General features: G+C 35.3%; 3 protein-coding genes across 11 annotated transcripts in view; 2 read left to right on the top strand and 1 right to left on the bottom strand.

The window, feature by feature from the left end:
• Ae2 (anion exchange protein Ae2) overlaps positions 1 to 16,872 on the top strand; it is a 32,202-nt gene extending 15,330 nt beyond the window's left edge. For 7 of the 9 annotated variants that reach the window (XM_083035063.1, XM_083035060.1, XM_083035062.1 and 4 more), the window contains exons 3-10: positions 4,657 to 4,834; positions 4,919 to 5,000; positions 5,242 to 5,628; positions 6,426 to 7,107; positions 7,647 to 7,709; positions 10,716 to 11,313; positions 11,407 to 12,511; positions 12,593 to 16,872. In XM_083035063.1, the coding sequence (XP_082891189.1) occupies positions 4,657 to 4,834; positions 4,919 to 5,000; positions 5,242 to 5,628; positions 6,426 to 7,107; positions 7,647 to 7,709; positions 10,716 to 11,313; positions 11,407 to 12,511; positions 12,593 to 13,262 (3,765 nt within the window). In that variant the 3' untranslated portion in view covers positions 13,263 to 16,872. Of the gene's footprint in view, positions 1 to 46; positions 575 to 4,656; positions 4,835 to 4,918; positions 5,001 to 5,241; positions 5,629 to 6,425; positions 7,108 to 7,646; positions 7,710 to 10,715; positions 11,314 to 11,406; positions 12,512 to 12,592 lie in introns of those variants that run through there. The other 2 variants (XM_083035057.1, XM_083035058.1) reach the window with 2 other exon arrangements.
• A 386-nt stretch (positions 16,873 to 17,258) lies between these two features.
• Mos (proto-oncogene serine/threonine-protein kinase mos) lies at positions 17,259 to 19,981 on the top strand. Its single transcript, XM_083033123.1, has 4 exons — positions 17,259 to 17,360; positions 17,419 to 17,600; positions 18,072 to 18,457; positions 19,658 to 19,981. The coding sequence occupies exons 1-4, from the start codon at positions 17,284 to 17,286 to the stop codon at positions 19,964 to 19,966; spliced, it is 954 nt and encodes a 317-aa protein (XP_082889249.1). The 5' UTR covers positions 17,259 to 17,283; the 3' UTR covers positions 19,967 to 19,981.
• On the bottom strand, positions 19,949 to 20,792 carry LOC145933437 (U6 snRNA-associated Sm-like protein LSm5). The gene is made up of 3 exons (XM_083033122.1): positions 20,640 to 20,792; positions 20,300 to 20,496; positions 19,949 to 20,162 (listed from the first exon to the last, which is right to left on the bottom strand). The coding sequence occupies exons 1-3, from the start codon at positions 20,683 to 20,685 to the stop codon at positions 20,130 to 20,132; spliced, it is 276 nt and encodes a 91-aa protein (XP_082889248.1). The 5' UTR covers positions 20,686 to 20,792; the 3' UTR covers positions 19,949 to 20,129.
• Positions 20,793 to 24,320: the final 3,528 nt, after the last annotated feature.

The following is a 24,320-nucleotide window of genomic DNA, read 5'->3' as shown; positions in this document are numbered from 1 at the left end:
ATATCTGTTCACTTTTTTTTTTTTTTTTTTTTAATAAACAGCAACAGTATTTTCGAAAAAATTATCATTGTTCCAAATAAAAATGCACTACTTCTGCACAACGTTGTTCAATTCAAGCGATCGGATGAGAAGCGGTACACTCATAGTGTTACACGGTCGTTGGCCAGGAAATTGCCTTACGGGAAATTGAAAATTCCGAATGGGAATCCCGATATCGCCAGTGGCAGGCAAGAGGTGGAAAAATGAAAAGAACGAAGGGGTTACTCTTTGGATTGAGCATATGGGGTTAATATCGATCCGCGTGCGCGCGCCATCTCTTCCTCAGGACTGTTCATGCGTTTTCCCCACCACTCTTATTCCCTCTCTTTCTCCATTCTCCCGGTCCGGCAGCACCACCCTCCACCCTTATTTCGAGTCCTATCCTCCAGTTCTGAGCGTCAACCGGCCGGGTTGTCACTCTCCCCGGGATGCCATGCCCGAGGCTGCCGCCGGTTCCTCCAGGAAGTCATTTCTGGAGAGGGCGCGGGGCAAACTTCTCCGCTGGCTGCGACGCTCTCTGCGGACGACTCACCAGGTGAATAAACCCGGGCCATTTCGTCCCACGAAATGTTGTCCTTATCCTAATTGTCATTATCCTAATCGCAACTCGCGCGATTGAGTAGACAATTTTTCAGAGAAACAAGGGCTCTCCTTTTGTAGCTCTTGTTCTTACAATATTCTGTTTATTTGAGTTATTTAACGAAGTCGTTGTGTTATGTCATGCGAACTGCAAAAGGTCAGTGGAAGCTGCAATTCGTAGACTCAAAACATGAGATTTGAAATCTGTAAGATTTGATTTGAAATTTTCCTTGCTAGAAACACTCAGATCTTTAGAAATTATATAGAAGAATCAATGAGAGAGAAATATTTGAAACGTTAAAATTTCGCAGATTTTGAAATATTTCTCGTAATTTTATCTTTGAAGAGAGAGAGAGAGAGAGAGAGAGAGAGAGAGAGAGAGAAAGAAAGAGAAAAATTGTCATTATATATATACACTACCGTCAGAAAGTTTAAGACCAAAAAAATTTGTAAATTTAATTTATTATTTCTTCCCAAAAAATAATGCAAACTATTTTTACTTTTATGGTGTTATAACATGATCTTCTAGCTATTAATAAAAAAAAGAAGCAATCAGCGGAATGTCATATTTTAACGTGTAAAAATAAATTATTCTTTCGAGGATTTTTATTTATTACTTTGGTCTTAAACTTTCTGACGGTAGTGTATATATATATTCCTATAACATTCTTACAAACGAAATATAGTGGCAAATTATTCATTTATCCAAAATATACTGTCATGTAATGCACAAAAGATATAATCTCCAACATTATTTTATTTCTTTTTTATTTATAATTGTTCACAAGACCGTTAGATCTAATGTAAATTTAATTTTTTTAGTTATTAATTAAACAATTATATTTGACTTAATATTATACTTTCTTCTTTTTTATTGTAAAAAAGTGGATATTTTATATTGCTATATGCTGAAATTATATTGAAAGAAAATCTGCTTATAAATTTCCAATGTAATCTTGCCGCAAAATTAGAGAGAGAGAGAGAGAGCATTAGTTGATGAAACCGCGTGATGAAACGCGGCTATATTCTTAGTTTAGTTTTACCTTAGCTAGTTTAATTTTATCAAGTTCTTGGGCGCTGACAATTCGCAAGGGAGAACTTGGCCAAATGACGTTCGTTTTGATAGTCGTGCCGGATGACGGGCCAAATTAGTTCGATACTGTTTCGAGACTTGTTGGTGCAACAGAGAGAAGATTTGTTACATATATTTTTATTTTTTGCTTCTACTGTAATATTAAAACTGGATTGGATAAGTATTTTTTATTCAAACTTCAAATTTGTATCGAGAGAGAGAGAGAGAGAGAGAGAGAGAGAGCACATTGGCTTAATTTTTTTATTGTAAAATAATTCTATAATTCGGAGTCTTTTGTCGGAAAAAGCAAATATGTATATCTTTGTTGATCTGTCAAAGCCAGTTTTCTGATAACATCTAACGAAGTGCGAGATCGATTCTTTCACAATAGCTCTTTGGCTATTGTGAATAAACGTTATAACCCGGGCAAATAGAGAGACCGGCAATGTATTTTTAAACTTGCAGGAGAAAGAGTGAAACACACACACACACACGTCGAATGAAAAAAATGAATTTCAAAGTGAATTTCCGTTTTGGAACGAAATTGATAATAAAATTGCGTGATTAGCGTACAGTAAATTAATTACACGAGATGAACCGAAGTCTTTCTTTGGATTATCGAAGATAGAACAATATAATTTATAGACACGGATTTTTTAAATATAACGCAAACGAATAAATTGACATTTTATAACTGCGTTATGAAATGTTACTTGTAATTTTAACTCTTGAAATACCCTGAAACGTCTATTTCTCGCTCATAACACTTGTGGAAAAGTCAGAATGCATAACGTACTTAAAACATTACACTATGGTTTTTGATTCATTGTCTACAGATCTTCTAGAATAAGTAATGCATTTGTCTAAAAAAAAGTTGAACGATTATTTGCAAAGATAGCTATATCAATTCTTCCTAAATTTTATAGATGAAGTAAATGCTCTTAATTGCCTCTCTGTAAGATGTCCCGCAATTAGAATCCCTCCTCTTAAAAAGGAACATTTCAAAATCCGACAAAGAAAAAAGAATGGAGAGAGAACAATTTCTTTTCGTATAAACTTATATCTTTCTACAAACTTTTTTAGTGAAAATGCAATGCTTTTTGATAACGTTATCTAAAATTTAATAAGTTTTATATTATGTCAAAGGACGTTATACATCAGATGACTTTATGTAATAATAACTAGCAAATCACGTATAGAACACAAGACATAAAACTCTTCGTTCATATAGAGTTTGCTCATGCAATATTAATCCCGAAGAAACATTAGAAACTTTGTGGAATGAGTGAATGCGCTATAAATATTTTTTCCTTTTATAGAACGCGATTTTATTATAGTAGGAGTATAACATGTGCGAAAAAAATATTTTTATTCGAAAATCTCTTCTACAAAAAGGATTAACATTATTATTGAAGACATGATATTGAAGATATTGTTCTTTAAAACAAGTTGACTTTCTGTCAATGCATAATTTTTCATCTTTCCATCAATGTATGGGTACCCTAGTATCCAACTTCGTGATTTCGACATATTACGATTTTTTTATAGCAACTGTGGACGTCGAACATTCTTTCCTGTTATATTTTAGGAGGTTTCCGAATACAAAGTTCTTTATATTTTGTTTTAAGCAGAGAGAAGTTCCGACACATTTTTAGCATTTAAAGTTGCTTTGGATACCAGGGTACGCAAAGCTATTTATGGGTATTCGTTCACCCGTTAACAAAAGAATTAAGAATACATTTGCGACAAATGTCAATGTTTTACATCAGATATTAATTTATATATATATATATATATATATATATACAGGGTGTCCGGTGGTTCGCGTTTCACCTGTCGTGGGCAGATTCCTGGGATCATTTGGAGACGATTTTTCCTCAGCGAAAATGTCGAGGCATCAATAATTTTCGAGTTATAAGCGATTGAAAATAAAGGGTTTTTCACAAACTAAGCCTTGTGGAAATAAAATATTAACAAAATCACATTCTTCAGTTAATTTCAGATAGAGTTTACTTTAATAGAATTTTAATTTAAGGCTTAGTTACAAAGATACATGATGACAAAAATTGGGAACATGCAAAAAATGATGACCTCCCTCGACATTTTCGCTGAGGAAAAATCGTCTCTAAATGATCCCAGGAATCTGCCTACGACAGGTGAAACGCGAACCACCGAACACCCTGTATATATATATATATATATATAATTTTTATTAGTGATCCCGCAGGGGTTACACGGTGCTTTTTTCGGAAGAGCATACCCGAACCTCTTACAATACTCCACAGACTTCTATATAACCTAGACTGCTAACACCTGTACAAAATGACTCGAAAAAGTGATGCGAGGTGCAAATAGTGGTGGGGATGGCAGCCATATTTCGGGTGGGCAAATTATACTGGGTGTTCAGTTCTCATTAAACAAAATACGTATGTAAAAAACATTATAGACACAAAATACATTATAGACACCCTATATAATATGCCCATCCGAAATATGGCGTCGCGTGCACACCTGTGCATCATGTCCGCCTATATCTGTTAGCAGTCTAGGTTATATAGAAGTCTGTGCAATACTCTTATCCACCTCCTGAACTTTTTGTGACCTTACATATTTTATAACTCTATTTCCCCCCTTCCCCCCTTCTTCCCATCTCCTTTTCTTTATTCCTATACTTTTTCCTCTTCTCTTATTTTCCTCTCTTTTCTCCTCTTCACACTATCTTTCATCCACCTTTGCCTCTCTTTCTTTCTTTTTCCTCCTTTAACTAATCCTGCTTCCTTTCTTCTCCCATTCAAATCTTCCAAACCATTCTTTTCTTCCATCATCCTTTTCCAAGCAGGCGTATGGGGTGTTGGTTCGAACCGGATTCGAACCTGGGACTTTTCGCATCCTAGTTTAAAACTCTGCATGCGCGGCTACATGTCATCCCAAATGTCAATGTTTATATCTTTATTTGATATCATCAGGCCGATGGGCATGGCGCGGAGATGGGACCGGAGCTCGACGAGGAGATGGAAAAAGTCTTCGCGATGGACACCGCAGAAAAGTTCGATGTAGCCCGGCTCGGCTCACCCTCGGAATCAACTGGATCCGATCGTGATCGCGATCGCGGCCTACCGCGATATGGTGATCGCGATTTCAATCGTAAATTGCCTTCTATTTTTGACAATCTCTGGAGTCGTCTTCCATCTGGAATCGAGAACGACAAAACCAATTTTTTTTTTTCAGAACACAGGAAAAGAAGTTACCCTCATCCGCACATGCCCTTGAAAAGCTTGCATTCCAGGTCTATGCGACGACATTTTTCACCGTAAGTTACTATGTTGCGAATAAAAACGGACAAGACCCTATTCCTTTTCGAGACTATGAAATATCTTCCGACGTCGATGATAAAATTCTTGTGACGCTCTTTTCTAATAAACTTTAATATGATTTTATTACTATATCCTCGAGTTTAGCGACCAAAGTTCAATTGAATGCTCGCAAGAATTTTTTTGGTTGAATATTGACCTCAAAGTAAATAGATCTTATGTTTCCTCAATTGTCCTTAGTGAAGGATCAGCAGCGGAAATATCCGAAAAGGAGCACAGCAATGTCCAGACGGGGACTAATAATGAGACCCAGGAAGTCGATGGGACGAATCAAAACGGATTGCAATCAGTCGTCGCAGCCGAAACCGAAGTCGAGATCAATGAAGAAACAGCGAAGGAAACTGAACACATAAACAGTAGCGAGAATGAGGCACCGATCTCAGAGAGGGCAGCTTCCGGTTTTAGCGACAGCTCTACCGTCGGTAGTCCTAGAGTGCAGTTCGAGAATATCAAGGAAGAAGATGGACCGAGCGTACAAACAGATGCGGAAGTACCGACAGATGTTGCTTCAAGCGGCCTCCACGAAGAAGACCGGAAGTGCCGACGGCATCAGAAACACGAACATAAGTAAGTTGATTCGATGTGATATGGCTTGTGAAGTGCCAGAAAACGGAAGAAAAAATAAAGAAATAATCGCGTGATCTTGAATTAGCGTACTTAACGTCAAATAAGAGAAGATAGTATCTTGCTATTTAATAATAATGGAATAATAACTTGAAAAAGTGTGACAAAGTACACAGGTAAAAATAACTCCAGTTTAAATATTATTTGAATATCTGCAGATATTACATGCGCAAAAAATCGGATATCGTCTTCGATATTTAAGTGAAAATTAATATCCGACAATCGCATTTCAAGTCACAAATGGACTCATATATTTTTATACTGTATAAACCGCGCAATTATGAACACGAAACGGTCGACCCTTTTTTCGTATCATCCTGAGCAACGAGCTAGATTCGTGGCGCAACAACATTCCGGTACAAAGCAGTACCAAGCGGATATAGTTGATTAACGATTCACAGGGTGTATGTCCTAAAAAAATGTATATTAGTCATTGTTTAATTTAGATTGGACCAGGAACTCTTTCAGTGATTCTTTTTACTGATAAAAAAAAATCTTTCCGCGCAAATGAGAACTCTATAATTTACCTGTGGCACGAAACAAATTAAAGTTACACATTACAAAGAAATAAGGAACCAATCAAAAGCTTCTACATCATAATATATAAATGCATCTCTATCATTATTCTTATCTCAACAGGATCGATAAATCTTACCAATATTTGACAAATGCTTTCTTCTCTTTACTTAAATAAAATACTTCTTCTACAAAAATCGATTGATCAAACCTAACTTTTCCAGACGTCATCATCATAAGTCTCGCAAGTATTCCCTGCAGGAAGATCCGCAATGGCGGAAACGATCGGGGGCCGGTCTATCGGACATCTCGAGTCTATTGACTCGACGCGTCAGCGTACAACCGGAGGAGGCCAGCACCTTGCAAGAGCTTGATATCGACGACTTGGAATCTCATCGTAGCGATGATCCGCGCGGTATGCGTCGACATAAGGCCTTTACGGTTCAGATTGGCCGACGAAAGGAGGGCGGCATCCCTCACGATACCTTCAAGAAGATGTACGATCACTCGCCGCACGAGGTGTTCGTTCAGCTGGACGAGTTGCACGGTTTGGGCGAGGAACGCGAGTGGCGAGAGACCGCCAGGTGGATCAAATACGAGGAAGACGTCGAGGAGGGTGCCGACAGATGGGGCAGACCCCACGTGGCCTCTCTCAGCTTTCACTCGCTGCTGAATCTGCGCCGTTGCCTAGAGACTGGCGTGGTCCTCCTCGACCTGGAGGAAAAGGACTTGCCCGGATTGGTCTACAGAGTAGTGGAACAGATGGTCGTCGAGGAACTGATTCTGCCCGAGGACAGACCAGTCGTGATGAGGGCACTGTTGCTCAGGCACAGACATGTGCATGAACATGAACGCGGCTTCCGATTCGGCGGCAAAAGGAGTTACTCCAGTTACACCAGTCTTCAGGTAATTCAGCCGTAGGCGCCAATGTCTCATTTACCATGCGTGTGAAAGCGATTCCGATTAATCTTGATTAATCGTAAGATTCGCTTCGAAGTTACTTGGGTCAGAAAAGGGTAAATAAGTATATTGAGTATAAAAAGCGATGGGAAAGCGTGATGATCAATTACTCAACCAGGTAATAACCGTATTTACAGGCTTTAGGGTTGCAAATATAAGATTAGATTCGACGAGAGAGTTCCAGAATTCAATTTTCACTCAATTCCAGACTGATGCGGTGATCTTGGGTTTGCATGTCTCTAATTCCGTAAATCGAAAAAAAAATTCGGCAAATAATCGCGACGACCGTAATGAATGCCGATACATTTTGCGCGTTGAAATTTAGAGAGAAAAATGAATTTTATATATGTTTATTTCGCGGTCTACGAAAAATGTCGAAGACTACCTATGAGGACGATGTTATTGCACGGTCAGTAGTGAGTAGTCATAGCGGGCGGTAACCGTAGATAGGCTTGACTGATAGAGTGCTAATGTTATTTCCACAGTCCATCTGGCTGGAGGAAGAAGATGCTGCGCGGGAAGCCGCTGAGAACCATGTAACCCAACATGTAAATCTCTCGTTTCCCAAGAATCACACACAAACGCAGTCTTTTTTTTACATATATATTCTTATTATTCTATAGTTCTTTATCCTATTTGTTCGCTCTTTTCATACAAATATTTGTTAATGATTTACATTAGGACCGATCTCACAGATTTCAATGACCTTAATTTATATTATCAAAGACACGGCTCTGAGCGACTTTCAAAAGGTTTTAGCCATCGTCTTGATATATATACGGAATGATCCATTTTAATCTAAAAGTCAATATATCTTCCAAATAATTTTGAACTAAAAAAATTGACATATAGATGTTGAACAAGATTGAAGATTCTACTTTTATAACTTTTTATGCAGAATATTGCAAAGGATCAATTTATATATAAAAAAAATAATAAATATATTATATATATATATATATATATATAAATTATAATTCCATTTTTAAAAAATTAAGATAATCTTGAAATTTCCAAGACTCCTCCACCTATCGAGTTTTTTTTTGCGATATTCTAACGACCCCTCAATCTCGTTCAACATCTATGTGTGTTCAATTTTTTAAATTTATTAAAATTATTTGGAAGATATCGGCCCTAATGTAAATACCAAATATTTTTCTATTTAAAGTAAACTCTTCAATATATGTGTTTTCGGGGCAAATCGAATGTGTTACACTTATAGATTTCTTGCAATTCTTTTCTAAAAGCATAATTGCACAATGCAAAACAACAATTTGTTTGGATCAATATTTTTTTTTAATACTTTTAATTTTTTTTATTTGATTTAGTGCGTCTTCTGTGTGTTTTATGTACCAAATATCGACAATGTTAAAGCACAAAGTTTACATATCATCAATTTGTTAGCTCTAATAGACAAATAGATATATAACAACATAAAAAAACATTGATCAGGATGATAGTCATTGGCAATGTTATAATACTTAATGTATATGTATATATATACATATATATACACATATATAAAATTCATTTTAGTCACATAACCTTTTTTGCACAAATTTGTGTGCGATTAAAACTGACAAAAAAATTACTTATATCGATTCAAATTTTTTATTTCTTTAATTATTTTGATAATAAATGCCACGATTTTATTTTGTGGCGAAAAACAAGCCAATGAGTGATCGCAGCTCATTCTTACAGCTTACAGTTTTTCCATTGTTGCGTCTTCGTGAATGCCTTTTTATAGTGGCTTATTTAGTATCTGGATCCTAAAACCTGGATTCTAGAAATTTTTGTGTAGTGTGCTCTCGTCGATCAGTAGCGATCAACTTAAAATGCTTATAATCATGTTATGTACCCCGCTTCTCTTCTCATTAGGCTTTAAAAATTTTATATAATTCATTTATATTCTCTTTTCTACCTAATTTTCCGTATTGAAGCAAATCACGAAGATATGACATGTATATTTCTCTCCGTCATATATATATTAAATAGTTTGTACGAACTATTATTATCTTATACATCATGATCTCGGAGATCAATTTCTCAAAAAAAATTGAACGTATCTTCCTGTGTATTACTTTATTTTTCGTGTATATATATATAATTTATACTCATGAGTACGCTATGAGAGTTTTTCAGTTTTTAATTTCAAATCAATATTTCTCTCTAAAAGCGTGTTTTCTTATTGTGAAATATTTTGTCTACTTCTATACATCATGAAATGTTAGAAAGCAATCATGTTCTTTTTATTCTAGTATATTTTTATTCTTTTTGAATCTAAATTATTAAAAAATTCAATCTCAGCTTGTTCCTTCTTGTGAGAAATTTATCATTATTATTATTATTATTATTGTTATTGAACATTTTATTTTTCATAAATTATTAAACAATATCATGAAATTAGATATATTATTCTATAGTCTTAAAAAATTTCTACACTTTATACTTTAAAAAAAAAACGAGTCATATTTTTGTTAAGTAAAAGAGTTATTACTTCTCGATTTATTAATAGAGAAGATCTCTAGTAAATATTTATAAAAGATAACATCTCAAACATTTTACCTTCATTTTATAATATGTTTTGAAATTCTGGAATTCTGAGTGACTTGTACTTTGAATCACATGAGGAATCTGTTTGCTGGAATATATTACTTTTAATTACTTTTCTACCTTTTGCACTTAATTTGAAATAAGATTAAAGAATTTTTAAATGAATAAAATGATAATCATATAACATGTCAGTACAAAAATAAGAGTATATTATTTCTTTATTTTTTTATTAAATAAAAGCGAGTAATGCTTTTCCATAATATCAAAAAATGTTAAAAGCTGCTTCAAAACTGATTAAAATAGATCACATTTGTTATTGGCAATTAAAAACATTCTTTAAAAAACATAAATAAAATTAAAAAATAAATAAATTTTTTGGTTAAAATATAACTCAAAATATTCAAGAAATTATCTACTTTTTTAAGTGTAAAATATTTGGTGTTTTAGTCATTTTTAAGTCTATTAACATCTCTATCTATCTTTTTATACACAATAAATATGCAGATAGAGGAAAGATTCCATCCCTCTATTAAACTTTCTAATCCAATCTAATTTTATTTTAAATTATGTTTGAGTTTAATCTAAAGTTGCAATTAGATTGAGTTAAAAAATTTTTAGAATGTGAGGATACACAGATCGGAGTCTCTATATATTCACTTCTTACCTTTGATAAGTATTTTTAGTGTTACTCATGCGGTTTAAAATATAAATCACTCAAGATTCTATCCCGCAAAACATATCTCAAATGAGTTAGTAAGATATTACTTTTTATGAATATTTACTGATTTTTATATTAATTAATTAACAGAGATAATTTAAACTTATCGCTTTTATTCTTTTATTGATACCAAACTACTTAATGATATAGGTGTTACTCTAGTTTCAAGATATTAAAGCAATCGATATAGAATTCTCTTGCTGAGAAATCTATATAATTTCTTCGACAGAATCAAAGAGTTCTCAGACAGCTCTCTAAATAAAAATTTCGAAATACCCGACAGAATCTGCACGACACGAAGCCGAAGATTATAGCATCGAATCTGGCGCTCGACAATAATCACACCACGATCGACATAAAGGAGGAATTAACGTACACGAGCAGTAACGAGGACCTGAAAAAGAGTACCCACAATGATTACATTCTGAAGAGGATCCCGGCTGGTGCCGAGGCGACGGTTGTCCTGGTTGGCGCCGTCGATTTTCTGGACCAGCCGACAATAGCCTTCGTGCGATTGGCCGAGGGTGTGCTGATACCATCCATTACGGAGGTCACAATACCGGTCAGATTTATGTTTACTCTGCTGGGGCCAAGAAACGCGGATCTGGATTATCACGAGATCGGTCGATCGATCTCCACCCTGATGGCGAACACATCGTTTCACAAAATTGCTTATAAAGCGAACGAGAAACGAGAGCTATTATCGGCCATCAACGAGTTCTTGGATGATTCGATCGTATTGCCGCCCGGTGACTGGGAGAGACAGGCCTTATTACCGTTTAACGAGCTCAAGGCGAAAAGTGAAGCTATCAGAAAGAGGAAGGCGAAAGCGCTCGAGGAGAAGGGCAAGCCGGAACAAAGCGAGGCGACTGTGAAGAAAGGTAATTTCTCCAAGGACCAATTGTTTAAATTCTTTAAATATATTATATCTTCTCTCCTACGTTCTACACGCAACTAATCTCGTCAATGAATAGCTCTTTTAGCTGGCGAAGAGGAAAAAAAGCTTCCGGAAGATGACGATCCGTTGCGACGCACTAGACGACCATTCGGTGGCCTCATCAACGATATCAAGCGTCGCTATCCTCATTATCTGTCCGACTTTACAGACGGGTTGAGCTCTTCCTGCCTCGCAGCGGCCATCTTCATGTATTTCGCCGCGTTGTGCACCGCTATTACATTCGGCGGTTTAATGAGCGATAAGACGCAGAATGTGATCGGCATTTCTGAAACCTTAGTTTCCGGCTCATGGACGGGGATATTGATGGCTTTGTTTGCAACTCAACCATTAGTGATCATCGGCACGACCGGTCCGTTGTTGCTCTTCGATGAAAGCCTGTATAACTTTTGCTTGGCAAACGACCTCGAATTCCTTACCGTGCGGGTATACGTTGGCGCCTGGATGGGTATCATCGCCGTGGCAATCGCCTGCGTCGAAGGTTCGGTCCTTGTGCGACTCTTCACACGTTTTACCGAAGAGATTTTCACCGGCCTGATCTCCATTCTTTATATCGTTGAGACGTTCATCAAGCTCTACAATTACTTCGTGCGTAATCCACTCCTCTACGAGTACAGCTTCGGACCAGACGCCAATAACACCATCTATCCGCTCTATGTCGTCGGAATGCGGGTAACCAATTCACCTTGGAACGAGACCGAGGAGAGCCTACACTTGGAGAATCCCCGCGAACTGATACCGAGTCGTGACATCGCCGGATTATCGATTAATCAACCTAACACTGCTCTGATGTGTACTATTCTTTGCCTCGGTACCTTTCTGGGTGCCTACTACTTAAGAATCTTCCGCAACAGTCATTACTTGGGTCGTAGTGCTCGACGAGCCTTCGGAGACTTTGGCGTGCCCATAAGCATCATTGTCTTCGTTCTAATTGATTATCTGGCTATGGTAAAGACAGAGAAGTTGCTAGTTCCCGAAGGTCTCTCTCCGACTATACCTGGTAGAAATTGGTTCGTGTCTCCAGTCAGCTTTGAGAAACCTATTCCGCTCTGGATGGCTCTTGCTTGCATGGTGCCAGCTTTGCTAGTTTATATCCTGGTGTTTATGGAGACTCAAATATCAGAGTAAGTAAATTTAATTCATATGAGCGCAGTTATCAACTGTGTGTGTATCTGCTTTTGACTAATTACACATCATATTCGCAGATTAATCATCGATAAGAAAGAACGCAAGCTACGTAAGGGCAACGGCTACCACATGGATATTGTAGTGGTCTGTTTGATGAATGTGGGATGCGGTTTGATGGGTGCGCCCTGGTGCTGCGCCGCGTCAGTACGCTCCCTCACTCATGTATCCGCCGTGACCGTGATGTCACGCACCCACGCGCCCGGCGACAAGCCGCATATCGTCGAGGTGAAGGAACAGCGAGTGAGCGCCCTTCTGGTCGCAATACTGATAGGCGTAAGCGTGCTGATGGCGCCTCTATTACGCCGGGTGCCGATGTCCGTCCTGTTGGGTGTATTCCTGTACATGGGCATCTCGTCAACGAACGGCGTGCAGCTGTTCGATCGCATCAAGCTGTTTTTCATGCCGGTCAAGCACCACGGCACAGCAAATTACGTGCGGCGCGTGCAAACATACAAGATGCATGTCTTCACCCTTATACAGATCCTGTGCCTGATCGTACTGTGGATCGTCAAGAGTACAAGGGCAGCCCTGGCTCTACCCTTCTTCCTCATCCTGATGATGCCGTTGCGCGCTCAGATGAGCCACTTCTTCACCGCAGCGGAGCTACGCGCCCTTGACGGCAAAGGACCCGAGCACGAGGTCGAAGACGAGCTCGATTTTTACGAGGAGGCTCCGTTACCTGGTTAGACTGTGCCTTAATCGACATGTCTTTCTCTCTCTTTCTCATACTCTCTTCTAAACTCATTCTCTAAACTCTTTCGTCTATCTTTTCAAAACTATTTACTGGTATACCTGCCTCATATATCAGGGTCTCCTAAAACGTTTAGCATTAGTCAGAGAGTACAGAGTTCTATTTTCATCAGATTAAGATATATAATGTTCTAATGTTGGGTTTATGATATGAAGTGATGTCCAATATATTTTAGATAAATGATAGCGTAAAGAATATTGACAATTGATATCAGATATTGTCGGATTTTATTTGTGGATTCTCGCACAAATCTTTGATTCCGCAAATTCTTGTTTCTATTTCTTTGTTCTTGGAGATGCTTGCTTTTGCAGATTTTTAATTTCTCATATACATATATCTCCTTAATTATATATATTATATATATAAAACTAACATTCTATATGGGCTTCTAATGAATTCTTGTTTGCGTACATATAGCATCGTGAATCTTCAAACACTTATCAAATCCTTATATTTTATAGATTTCAATTCCAGAAAATACAGTATTTTTATTCCACAAATTTTCAAATTAGATTAGATAGCACGAATATTCAATTGTATTCTTTGATAACTGCTTTGAGTCTGGCTACATTTATTGCAATTGCTTTTTATCGTAAAGCTGCGTAAATAATTTCATTACTTTATAGTATACTTTAAAGTTTAAAGCGATTAAATTATTCGCGCATATACCAGATAATGGATATGCGGACAGACTGTATTTGCGTTTTCGAAATTAAATGGAAAGTGCCTCAAGTTTGATCACTCGACGATACAATGCTCAGGAAAAGTTAATGTAATGGCACATAGAAATAGTGCCAAAATCGAAATGCGTTACGAGAATATAACAGTTTGATTAGATGGTGTAATCGCCGAAAGATAATCATAATTCTTATAAATCTTTTCTTCCTCTTTCCCTTTTATAGATATGTTTCTTAAATCATTGAATTCTACAACAATTTACTTCTTCTTTTAATATCTCTAATTTTTAGAAGTTCCAATACATTTCTCAAGTTTTCCAGGGTTTCTTCTTCTTCACAATTACTTCGCAATGCATACGTCCTTCATTTATTGAATCGTGGATATTACGCATAGCCATTGAAAAACTTTCAATTCTATTATTAATCCTTGATTTTACAAAGATACGAGATTACATCTTCATTATTATTCATATTAAGATCTTAGATCTTCATAATCCGATTAATGCCATTGTTCCTGCAAATTTTTCCATTTGCATTCTTAAATCCACACATTTCGATTTCTGATTCCTATTTACATATATATATATATATATATATATGTACGCTATCTTTAAATTCACAAGTACTTACACATGTACCTGCATATTATTATGCATGCGCGTACACGAATATTTATACACTGTGGCGTATTTAGGATTTTGTTTTGGGAGATGCAAGGGGGAAAAAAGGGGACGAGTGATTCTTATAACATATATCAAAAAGAAGGAAAATTGAATACCGAGCCTGTGTCCAAAATCTGTACGAGAGAGAAAGATAGTGACTATCAATTGTCTACAATGCACATGCGCTGATATCCTTGTTGCCATGGTTTTTTCATGATCATCATTAGGGAAGGGTTGTTACTATACGTTCAGCAAAATAACTGCTGAGTTGTCATATCAATATCTACGTTGATTTATCTAAGGTATCTTGATTTATCTAAGGTCTATTTTACAATACGTCGCAAATGTCCTGTCGCCAATCGCAACTATACTAATTGTAAAGTATTATTTTCAGTTGATGTTTGGCAGTTGCAATTGCCAAGAGTTAAGTTAACTTTGAACTTTTTGAGCAATTATCATTGCCAAGCGCAATTGAAAATAGTAGTTATTAACTTAATTAATACTATAGTAGTTGCCATCTTTTGCAAGTGGGGCAAACCTTTGCGAACTCCTGCCTGATGTGAGATGTATAACCATCGATTATCATTGTAGAATGGCTTGCTGATGGCAGTGGAAGGAAAGTCGTACGAGTAAAGTGAGAGGCAGATAATATGAGATCATTTCCGTCTCTTTCTAATAAAGCCTGGCAAAAAAAATCGATATATTGCCAACCAATCAGGCTTTATTAGGAAGATCGATACTATTATGTAAAAGCATCTTTATCCTTCTTTTCTCTTGTCAAGTTAATATAGTATAGATAACCATGGCAACGATATCAGCGCATGCGCATTACAGGCGATTGGGAGTCATTACCTTTCTCTCTCACACCAATGTTGAACACACGCTCGGTCCACGAGAGGTATATGAGCAATTGCTCTCTCATGTATGTACTAAAAAGAGCGATTACATTAAACCAAATTCATACTTAACATGAACTGTACTTTAATTTACTTAATAAAACATAAGTGCTTTAAAGTGCGAAAATGCTAACAACTTATTGTTAGTCGGATTTCGATGGGTTGAAACCTCCGGTAACTCCCCTTCATGAAAAATATGCCACTGTATTGTATACATAAATATTGGGCATGTTCCGATATACACTGCCAGTACTGAAAATCTATATATAATATACATATCGTAAACTATAGATTTTCAGTACTGGCAACACGCAACTGATATATCTCATTGATTTGCACAGGTACTTATTTTTTTGCGGGAGAATACTTAAAGATAGATAATTTTTTACATATATACATATATATACATATATATTTTATTTCTATATATCTACACACGCATTTACACGTTCAGATTTTTAACTCCGTAAATCTTTGCACGAATGGCTCTGATCTTCCATTGAAATATCACTTACAAATTTATCAATGATTATTCGAATCCTGCAAATTGGTCAAAATTACAATGTTTTATTCTTTTATTTGACGTAATTTAGTATTAACGTGTTGCACACGAATCCTACCAAATATATGAAAATTCATAAAATACATAATTTATATATATTCATATTGCTTTAATCCAGTTTTACATGTTTGAAAATCCAAAAGAAGCATATGCGCTTCCAGCAACACTATAAGCAATCGATGATGCTACAATTGAGCGATTCGGAGCCTATAATAAAGAATAAGGCTGGTGAGAAAAGTAGAAGAAGGCTATATAGTTAATTGAATAAACTATTTTCAACTAAAATATATATATATATAAATGATATATTGTATTTTCATTCTCTTTTTAGAGTACGTTACTAAATCTATAAAGTCGCTTATATTACGGGATATATTGATTGTTAATTAATTAGTGTAGAATAGAGAGTTCCAAAGAGAAGGAAACAGGAATGATACTCTCTTAATCATTGTGATAGCAAGCAGAATTTGCTCTAAAACCAAGATGATATCTAGACGAACAGTTTAATGTTAATAACAGACAAATTTGTAATGCAGGTTTTAATTAATGACATTTAATTGGTCATCGTAAATATCTGCATAAGTTATTACATGATATTATGTTATAATGGCAAATTGTTGCAGAGCGATAGAACAATTGTAAATAATCTAATTAATGTACAATGTACAGTATTAAAAAAAAAAGAAGAAAGAAAATAAATAATAATTAGCAATAGGCTCTCAGTAGCTGATTTACCTCTTAAATTTTAGCGACTGAAGAAATAAAATCTATTTTAATTGCACTCTGTTGTTTGATGTTTTATTCCAATTTCCCATTATTACTTTTTAATAGAATTTTTTGAAAGGAGAATACAAATATTTCAAAATAATATAAATAATATAAATTCAAAATTATTCTTTTGCGCGCTATAGAGAGTATATCTAGACTATCTATATAATAATAAAGATGTTTTACTTATGTATATCGTCCTTCAACTCTGTATTTGCATACAGAGAGCAGAATCTTAACGGAGAAATCCTGTTTTTCCACATGAGTGTATTACGATGGAAAGTTAACAGTTTTCTATGCAGGAAGTATTTAAAAAATTCAATATATATTTTTCATTTCTATATTTTATGTATAGAAATTATTATGCACACAATAAAAATCAAAGATAAATAATGGCTTCGCCGCGAAGATTAGTATCCACGCTGAAACATCTGTCACCTCGGCCATTCGAAAATGTATCAAATATTAGGTGAGACTGAACATCTTTATTATTACCGAGCTAAATAATCATAAGTATAATAATTTAGTAGAACATCAAGTCCAAAAACTCCCAACGTTCTAAAAGTTGTGAAGAATGAAGAGCCGTCGTCGCCGTTCAATCTTGATACCCCTAATAGAATCAGATTATTAAAGAATGGTTTACCGAAGAAACATCGTCCTGTGTTAGGCACAGGTGCTTTCGGTACCGTCTACAAGGCGCTTTATAAAGGTATTTTAGAAAAAAGAAGAAAGAGCGCAATAACTTATATATTATAAAAGGTGTCCCAGAATTAGCGGATCACCTGTTAATGGCAGATTCCTGGGATTTGGAGATGATTTTTCCTCAACAAAAATGTCGAAACACCAATCATTTTCGAATTATAAGCGATTGAAAATAAAGGGTTTTTCGCAAACTAAATCTTTTGTGGAAATAAAATATTAACAAAACCACATTCTTCAATTAATTTCAAGTAGAGTTTATTTTAATAGAATTTTAATTTAAGGCTTAATAAAAAATAGTTACAAAGATACACGATGACAAAAATTGGGAACATGCAAAAAATGATGGCTTTCCTCTCTCGACATTTTTACTAAGGAAAAATCCATTTCCAAATGATCCCAGAGGAATCTGTTATTTACAGGTGATCCGCTCTGTGACATTCTGTATATTTTTCTTTATCTCTTTCTTTCTCTCTCTTAGGGGATCAAGTAGCAGCCAAGATAATTGAACGCAAACGAAACGACGACGAAATAATAAATTCAGAGAAACACGCAGCTACTCTGCGACATGCTAATATCGTGAAGATATTGAAGATAGAACAAGGCAGCAGCTTATCACTGATAACGATGGAATTGTGCGGCACGTCGTTGCAAGACAGACTGCAAGAATCGGTCCTCGAAAAAGAGAAGCGTGTTTCCATCTGGCGAGACATCGCCCGAGCGCTCCAATTTTGTCACAATTCCTCGGTGATACACGCAGATGTCAGCGCGACTAATATCCTAATGACTGCCAATGATCGAGCCAAACTTACCGATTTCGGTAGTTCTATCCTAATCGGCGAATCGCACGTTTCGATTAAACCACGAGTATGCGTGTACATTATTATTATATTATATTATATTTATTTTTAAAAAATTTGCTAACAGATTTGTAGTTGTGTGAAGATGAGAAAATCAACATTTTTTCTATAATTGTAAAGATATAGTGTCCCATTTAAAAAAATTAATATCTTAAATAATTAAGATACGTAGCGGTTTTTATAACAAAATTTATCAGGCAAAAGTTGCAGAGTTTCAAAGGGAATACAATATGATGGAATCATTGTAATTTTTTTATAAATCAATTTCCTCGCAATATTCGGCATAAAAAGTTATAAGGGTAGGATGGCCAAAAAGTGAACAGTTTAATTTTACGAGATATTTTATATTTTAATATACTTTTACATAAACTATGAAATATCTCTGTATTCATTTTACGATAATCTTACCTTAATACTTTTTATGCGTAAAATAATGAGAGGTATAAATTGGTGTAAAGGAAATATATACATATATGTATAGTTGTTTTTAAGGCTCCCCCACCCCGGGTCCTCGCCGCGGCCATGTTAGATTATGACGTCAGAGGCGAGAAAGTACACGCTGAAAATTCTTAATAAATGCCATTTTTTAATGAAAAGATATTTCGATGAAACACTACTTTAGATAGCTTTAGCACACTTTTAAAATACCTCTCGAAAACTATTCTTTTCCTTTGACAATCAATCAACAACCGTAAAATAATTGTAATATCAGACTTTGTCATGCGGAATGACTGCACATATACCAAGACCAGACGAACTGGGCCTCATATTACAATCATTTTACAACTGATGATTGATTATAAAAGGAAAAGAATAATTTTCGATGTAATTTAAGAGCGTGCTAAAGCCATCTGAAGTGCTGTTTCATCGAAATATCTTTTTATTTCGAAGAAAGAACATCTTGCATCTAAACATTTTTAGCGTGTTTTCTCACCTCTAACGTCACAATTCTAACATGGTTGGCGAGGAGCCAGGAATTAGCCTTAAGAAAAAATATGCAGCTGCTAGTTGCAAATTATATGCTTCTTCTCACTTTGAAAAACGCTATAAAAGGGTAATTTTATGTCACCATATTATGTTCCCTTCGAAACTCTACAACTTTTATCTGATACATTTTTTCTAAAACGCGATGTTTCTTAATATACCCTGTATATTTAGTAAAAAGATACATTTATTAAAAAAAGAAAAACTTGTATCTCTCCATCAGGGTACACCAGGTTACATGGCACCAGAAGTGCTCAGAGGAGATGTACCTACATTTGCCGCTGATATTTATTCGCTAGGAATCGTGGCTTGGCAAATGCTATCTCGAGAAGTACCCTTCCACGGACTGCATACTCACACTATTATATATATCTCTGTAAAAGGCACGCGTCCTGAAAGTGAAGCGCTCGACGATGAGTTTGGTGGAAGATACAAGGAAATGTTCAAAGCGGCATGGTCGCAGAATATCGCTGACAGACCAGAACTAAATGAAATAATCAGTAAACTCGATCTCTTAATAATCAATTGTTAATATTTATTCACCTATGGAAACAAGCTGTTAAGCATACAAAAGATCTTATTTGTGATACGTAGCTAAAAAAAATTACCATTTGTATCCTCTAATATAAATATATTAAAATAGAAATAAATCCTGAGAGAATGATACGCTTGGTATGACGTGTTAAAAATCAATTTTACGTATCTGGCATTTCACCACCAGGTACCAACTGAAATAAAAGAAATAAATAAATTATAAAAATCCTTGCCTTAATTTCTGTTTTGCCTCATGTGTCAGAAATATAATCTACTCTAAAAATCTTAATTCTTTTAAAATTTAATGAAATATTAGATAATAAAAAATTACCATAGTAATGTTGCTGCCATTGAGAAGAATTTGATCCAACTTCGTAACTCTACGACCTTCCGGAGTTGCCTCGCTTTCTGTTACATCCTCCAACAACATGTTGACGAAATCGTCGAAACCTTGCAAAGTTCCTACAATCTCCTTGTCGTTTTTCATAATGATATGTATTCGAGAACCAATACACTTATCGACTAGCTCTGCAAATAATAATGATCAATGGTGTGAATCAGCTGTTCATACGCACGCTTGAGAAAGATACATTAGGAGAAATACTATATAAATTTTAAAAAAGAAAATTTTAAAAAAAAAAGCGTGTTTACATATAAAATGATTATTTTACCTAACGGCAACAACGTAGATGGATTCGTGCTCACCGAAGTAGCCATGGTTGTATACCGGTATTATACTTGTATACCGGTAGACTAGAAATGTTTTGCTGTCTAGCATGAAGAATAGAGATAAGGAGGTCGAACTCATGGTATAAACACAGTATATACAGTAGCGCAACTCTCTCAATTTCTTGATACATAAAATGGAGTACGCATGCGCGAAATCAGCAAGTATATTCAGTTCCGCCATCTGAACTTTTCTCTCACTCTTTCTTTTGGTTTTCTCTCTCTGATTCATACTGAGGGATCGAGTAGCTGAGGTATGGTTAGGTGAGAGATTTGAAAGAGAAAAAATAATAATAAATAATTTGCGATATAAGTACATATGTATAATTTATTGTACATTATAGTACATTATAATTTCTTAAGATAAAATAAAACATAAATTATAATTACGCACTTTATAATTTTCCTATAAAATATTTGTTATAAAATATATATATAATATAGAATTATTTATTAATAAATATATTTAATAAATATCTTGGTTTTTTTATTCATTTATTTACTTTAATATATGGATTTTAATTAAACGCATATATTATCACATGTTATAAAAATTTTTTAAATATTTCTTTTAATTTTAAGCTTTCAATTGTGTTAAATATATATGTGTGCACATTAATATGTAAATATATGAATATTTGATGTGATTCTTTTGTTATCTGTTATGTCAAGTATAAATTATTATTTATTTTAATATTTAAATTATGTTATATAATATTTTATATTTTTTTATGTATTTATTTGTCTTATATATATTAGACATTATATTATTAACAATGTGTGATCTCTTATATACATAATTTTTATTAAAATTAATTTATTTTACATGTAGTAATGTGCTAAAAAGAGAGCGAAAATAAAGAGAAAATGAGATAAAAGTTTAGATGGCAGTACTGGTTATACTCGCTGATTTCACGCATGCGCGTTCCATTTTATGTTACACAAACATCAAAGGTCCCGACAGAGAGTTGCGCTACTGTATATACTGTGGTTATACCTTTTTGAATTCAAACCGTCAGTGCAAAAGTGGCGTCAGGGACTTGATTCTTGAATTCATTCGCAAGAGAAACGTATACGCAAATTCGGCTCTTACAGAAAAGTTGCAAGTTGATTGGTTAAAAGCCATGCGATAGCCAATCAACTTGCAACTTTTCTGTAAGAGCCGAATTTGCGTATACGTTTCTCTTGCGAATGAATTCAAGAATCGAGTCCCAGAAGCTGACACATCATCGATAAAAGAATATATAGATTGTAAACGCCACTCGTTTGACTGACCAATCAAGAAATAGAGATTTTTACTCTGACTGGTCAATTGGAGAAAAGAACTAGTGAGGATTAATGGAGAGAAAATGGCGAGACCAATCACAAGTCGCCGTTTTATGACTAAAGATCTCTAGTTTTTAGCCTAGAGAATGACTTGAGACTTGAACAGCTGACTTGAAATAGAAGGAAATGTAGAATAGAGAATATGATTGTATCCATGAAGAATAGAGATAAGGAGGCCGAACTAGCATTGAGGAATTATCGAAATGTGCGACCAAATGTCGAGTCTAATTGTAGTTTATTAATGCTCCGCAAGGTTGCGCTTTTGCCTCACGGGACTCACACGTACACGGTGGACTTTTGTGTTAGTCATTCTCTATCCTTCTTGCTCTACATCCTGCAATCTCTCCTCTTTCTCAAACTAACGAGCATCTTGTGATTGCAATGCCATCTATAGGTACCTATAGGTATTACTATCGGGCCTCGGTTTTGGTCGCACATCCCAAACACATAGTTCGGCCACAGTATAACTACATACAGTAGTGACAGTGCTAGAAAATCAGCGAGTAAATTTTTTTTACGCATGCGTTAGCTGTAAGGCTAAGAACATGGCGGACCGTCACGTGATCGACTCACGGCTACATCAAAGGAGCCGACAGCTACTGTCACTACTGTATGTATCACGTTTTATATACTGTTTTATAATTTTATTAATACATTTTTAAAATATACTAACATTAAAAACAGAAAATAATTTGCATTATTATCTTTATCTCATTAAAAAAGACTTTGCGTAAGACGTTATTGCGATTCTTAATGTTCAAATGAAGCGCCCGTAAGGCTTACAACATGGCTGACCGTCACGTAATCGACTCACGGCTACATCAAAGGAGCCGACAGCTACTGTCACTACTGTATGTAGTTATACTGTGGTTCGGCCTCCTTATCTCTATTCTTCCTGATTGTATCAGAGAGAAACCTGAGAGCAGCCACCGCGGTTCGGTGGACGCGTGTACTGATGCGCCCCCTGAGAAAGTGGACATGAACTACGTCGTTACGCTCGGTAAAAAACGTAGAAATGGTTCGAATCCGTGATATGGTTCATATCCGAACTACTCGGATAAGAACCGAGTTGAGAACTAAACAGATGAGAGCCAGTTTCACCAACATCGGTTAACTTTAATCAGATTATAAGTTAAATAAAAATTATATCCAGTTTCCTGAGTACATTAAAAAAATTGTTTTCTGAAAGTGCATATTAAAAAAAATTATTGAATTAATTTTGTTTTACATGAATAAATATTCTAATTTGCATAAATAATTAAAAAAAAGTGCGAGTGACGGGAATCGAACCCGACTCACAATCAGTAACGTGATAACCACGGACTTAAGTGTACGTACTACGAGTCGGGTTTAATTCCCGTCACTCGCACTTTTTTTTTATTATTTATGCAAATTAGAATATTTATTCATGTAAAACAAATTTAATTCAACAATTTTTTTAATTTGCGCTTTCAAAAAACAATTTTTTTAATTTACTCAGGAAACTGGATATAATTTTTATTCAACTTATAACCTAATTTTACACGTTATATTTAATATAAAATGAAACAAATAATAAAACGCTTTATTAAAAGTGTAAATTAAAAAAATTGTCGAATTAATTTTGTTTTGACGAATAAATATTCTAATTTGCATAAATAATAAAAAAAAAGTGCGAGTGACGGGAATTGAACCCGACTCGTAGTACGTACACTTAAGTCCGTGGTTATCACCTTACTGATTGTGAGACGGGTTCGATTCCCGTCACTCGCACTTTTTTTTTATTATTTATGCAAATTAGAATATTTTCGGGAATTAATTAGAAAATTAATTCAACAATTTTTTTTAATATGCACTTTCAGAAAACAATTTTTTTAATGTACTCAGGAAACTGGATGTAATTTTTATTTAACTTATAATCTGATTTTACACCTTATATTTAATATATTTAATTTTTTATATATTGCCCAAAGTTTAACGTCATAAAATTTTGTCCTTCTCGAATTACGTGGAACGCTACGCGCGAAAGGCGAAATCTCGTGCCTGCCGCCGCACGAGTCCACGAGACGCTCATCGTTGGTGAGACAAAGCCAGAGCGATGGATTGTTGGTCCTTGTCTGACTCATCTGTTTAGTTCTCAACTCGGTTCTTATCCGAATAATTCGGATATGAACCATATCACGGATTCGAACCATTTCTACGTTTTTTACCGAGCGTAACGACGTAGTTCATGTCCACTTTCTCAGGGGGCGCATCAGTACACGCGTCCACCATGGACATAGGAATAAAGGGACAGAGCAATAACTGCGGGGGGCGAAGCC

This window comes from Prenolepis imparis, unplaced genomic scaffold (assembly GCF_030444845.1).
Source record: "Prenolepis imparis isolate NDT839.2.m4 unplaced genomic scaffold, iyPreImpa1.0 SCAF_3, whole genome shotgun sequence".
Classification (NCBI taxonomy): Eukaryota; Metazoa; Arthropoda; class Insecta; order Hymenoptera; family Formicidae; genus Prenolepis; species Prenolepis imparis.
Note: the sequence above shows the minus strand (reverse complement) of the source record. Positions and strands in the feature narration are given on the sequence as shown.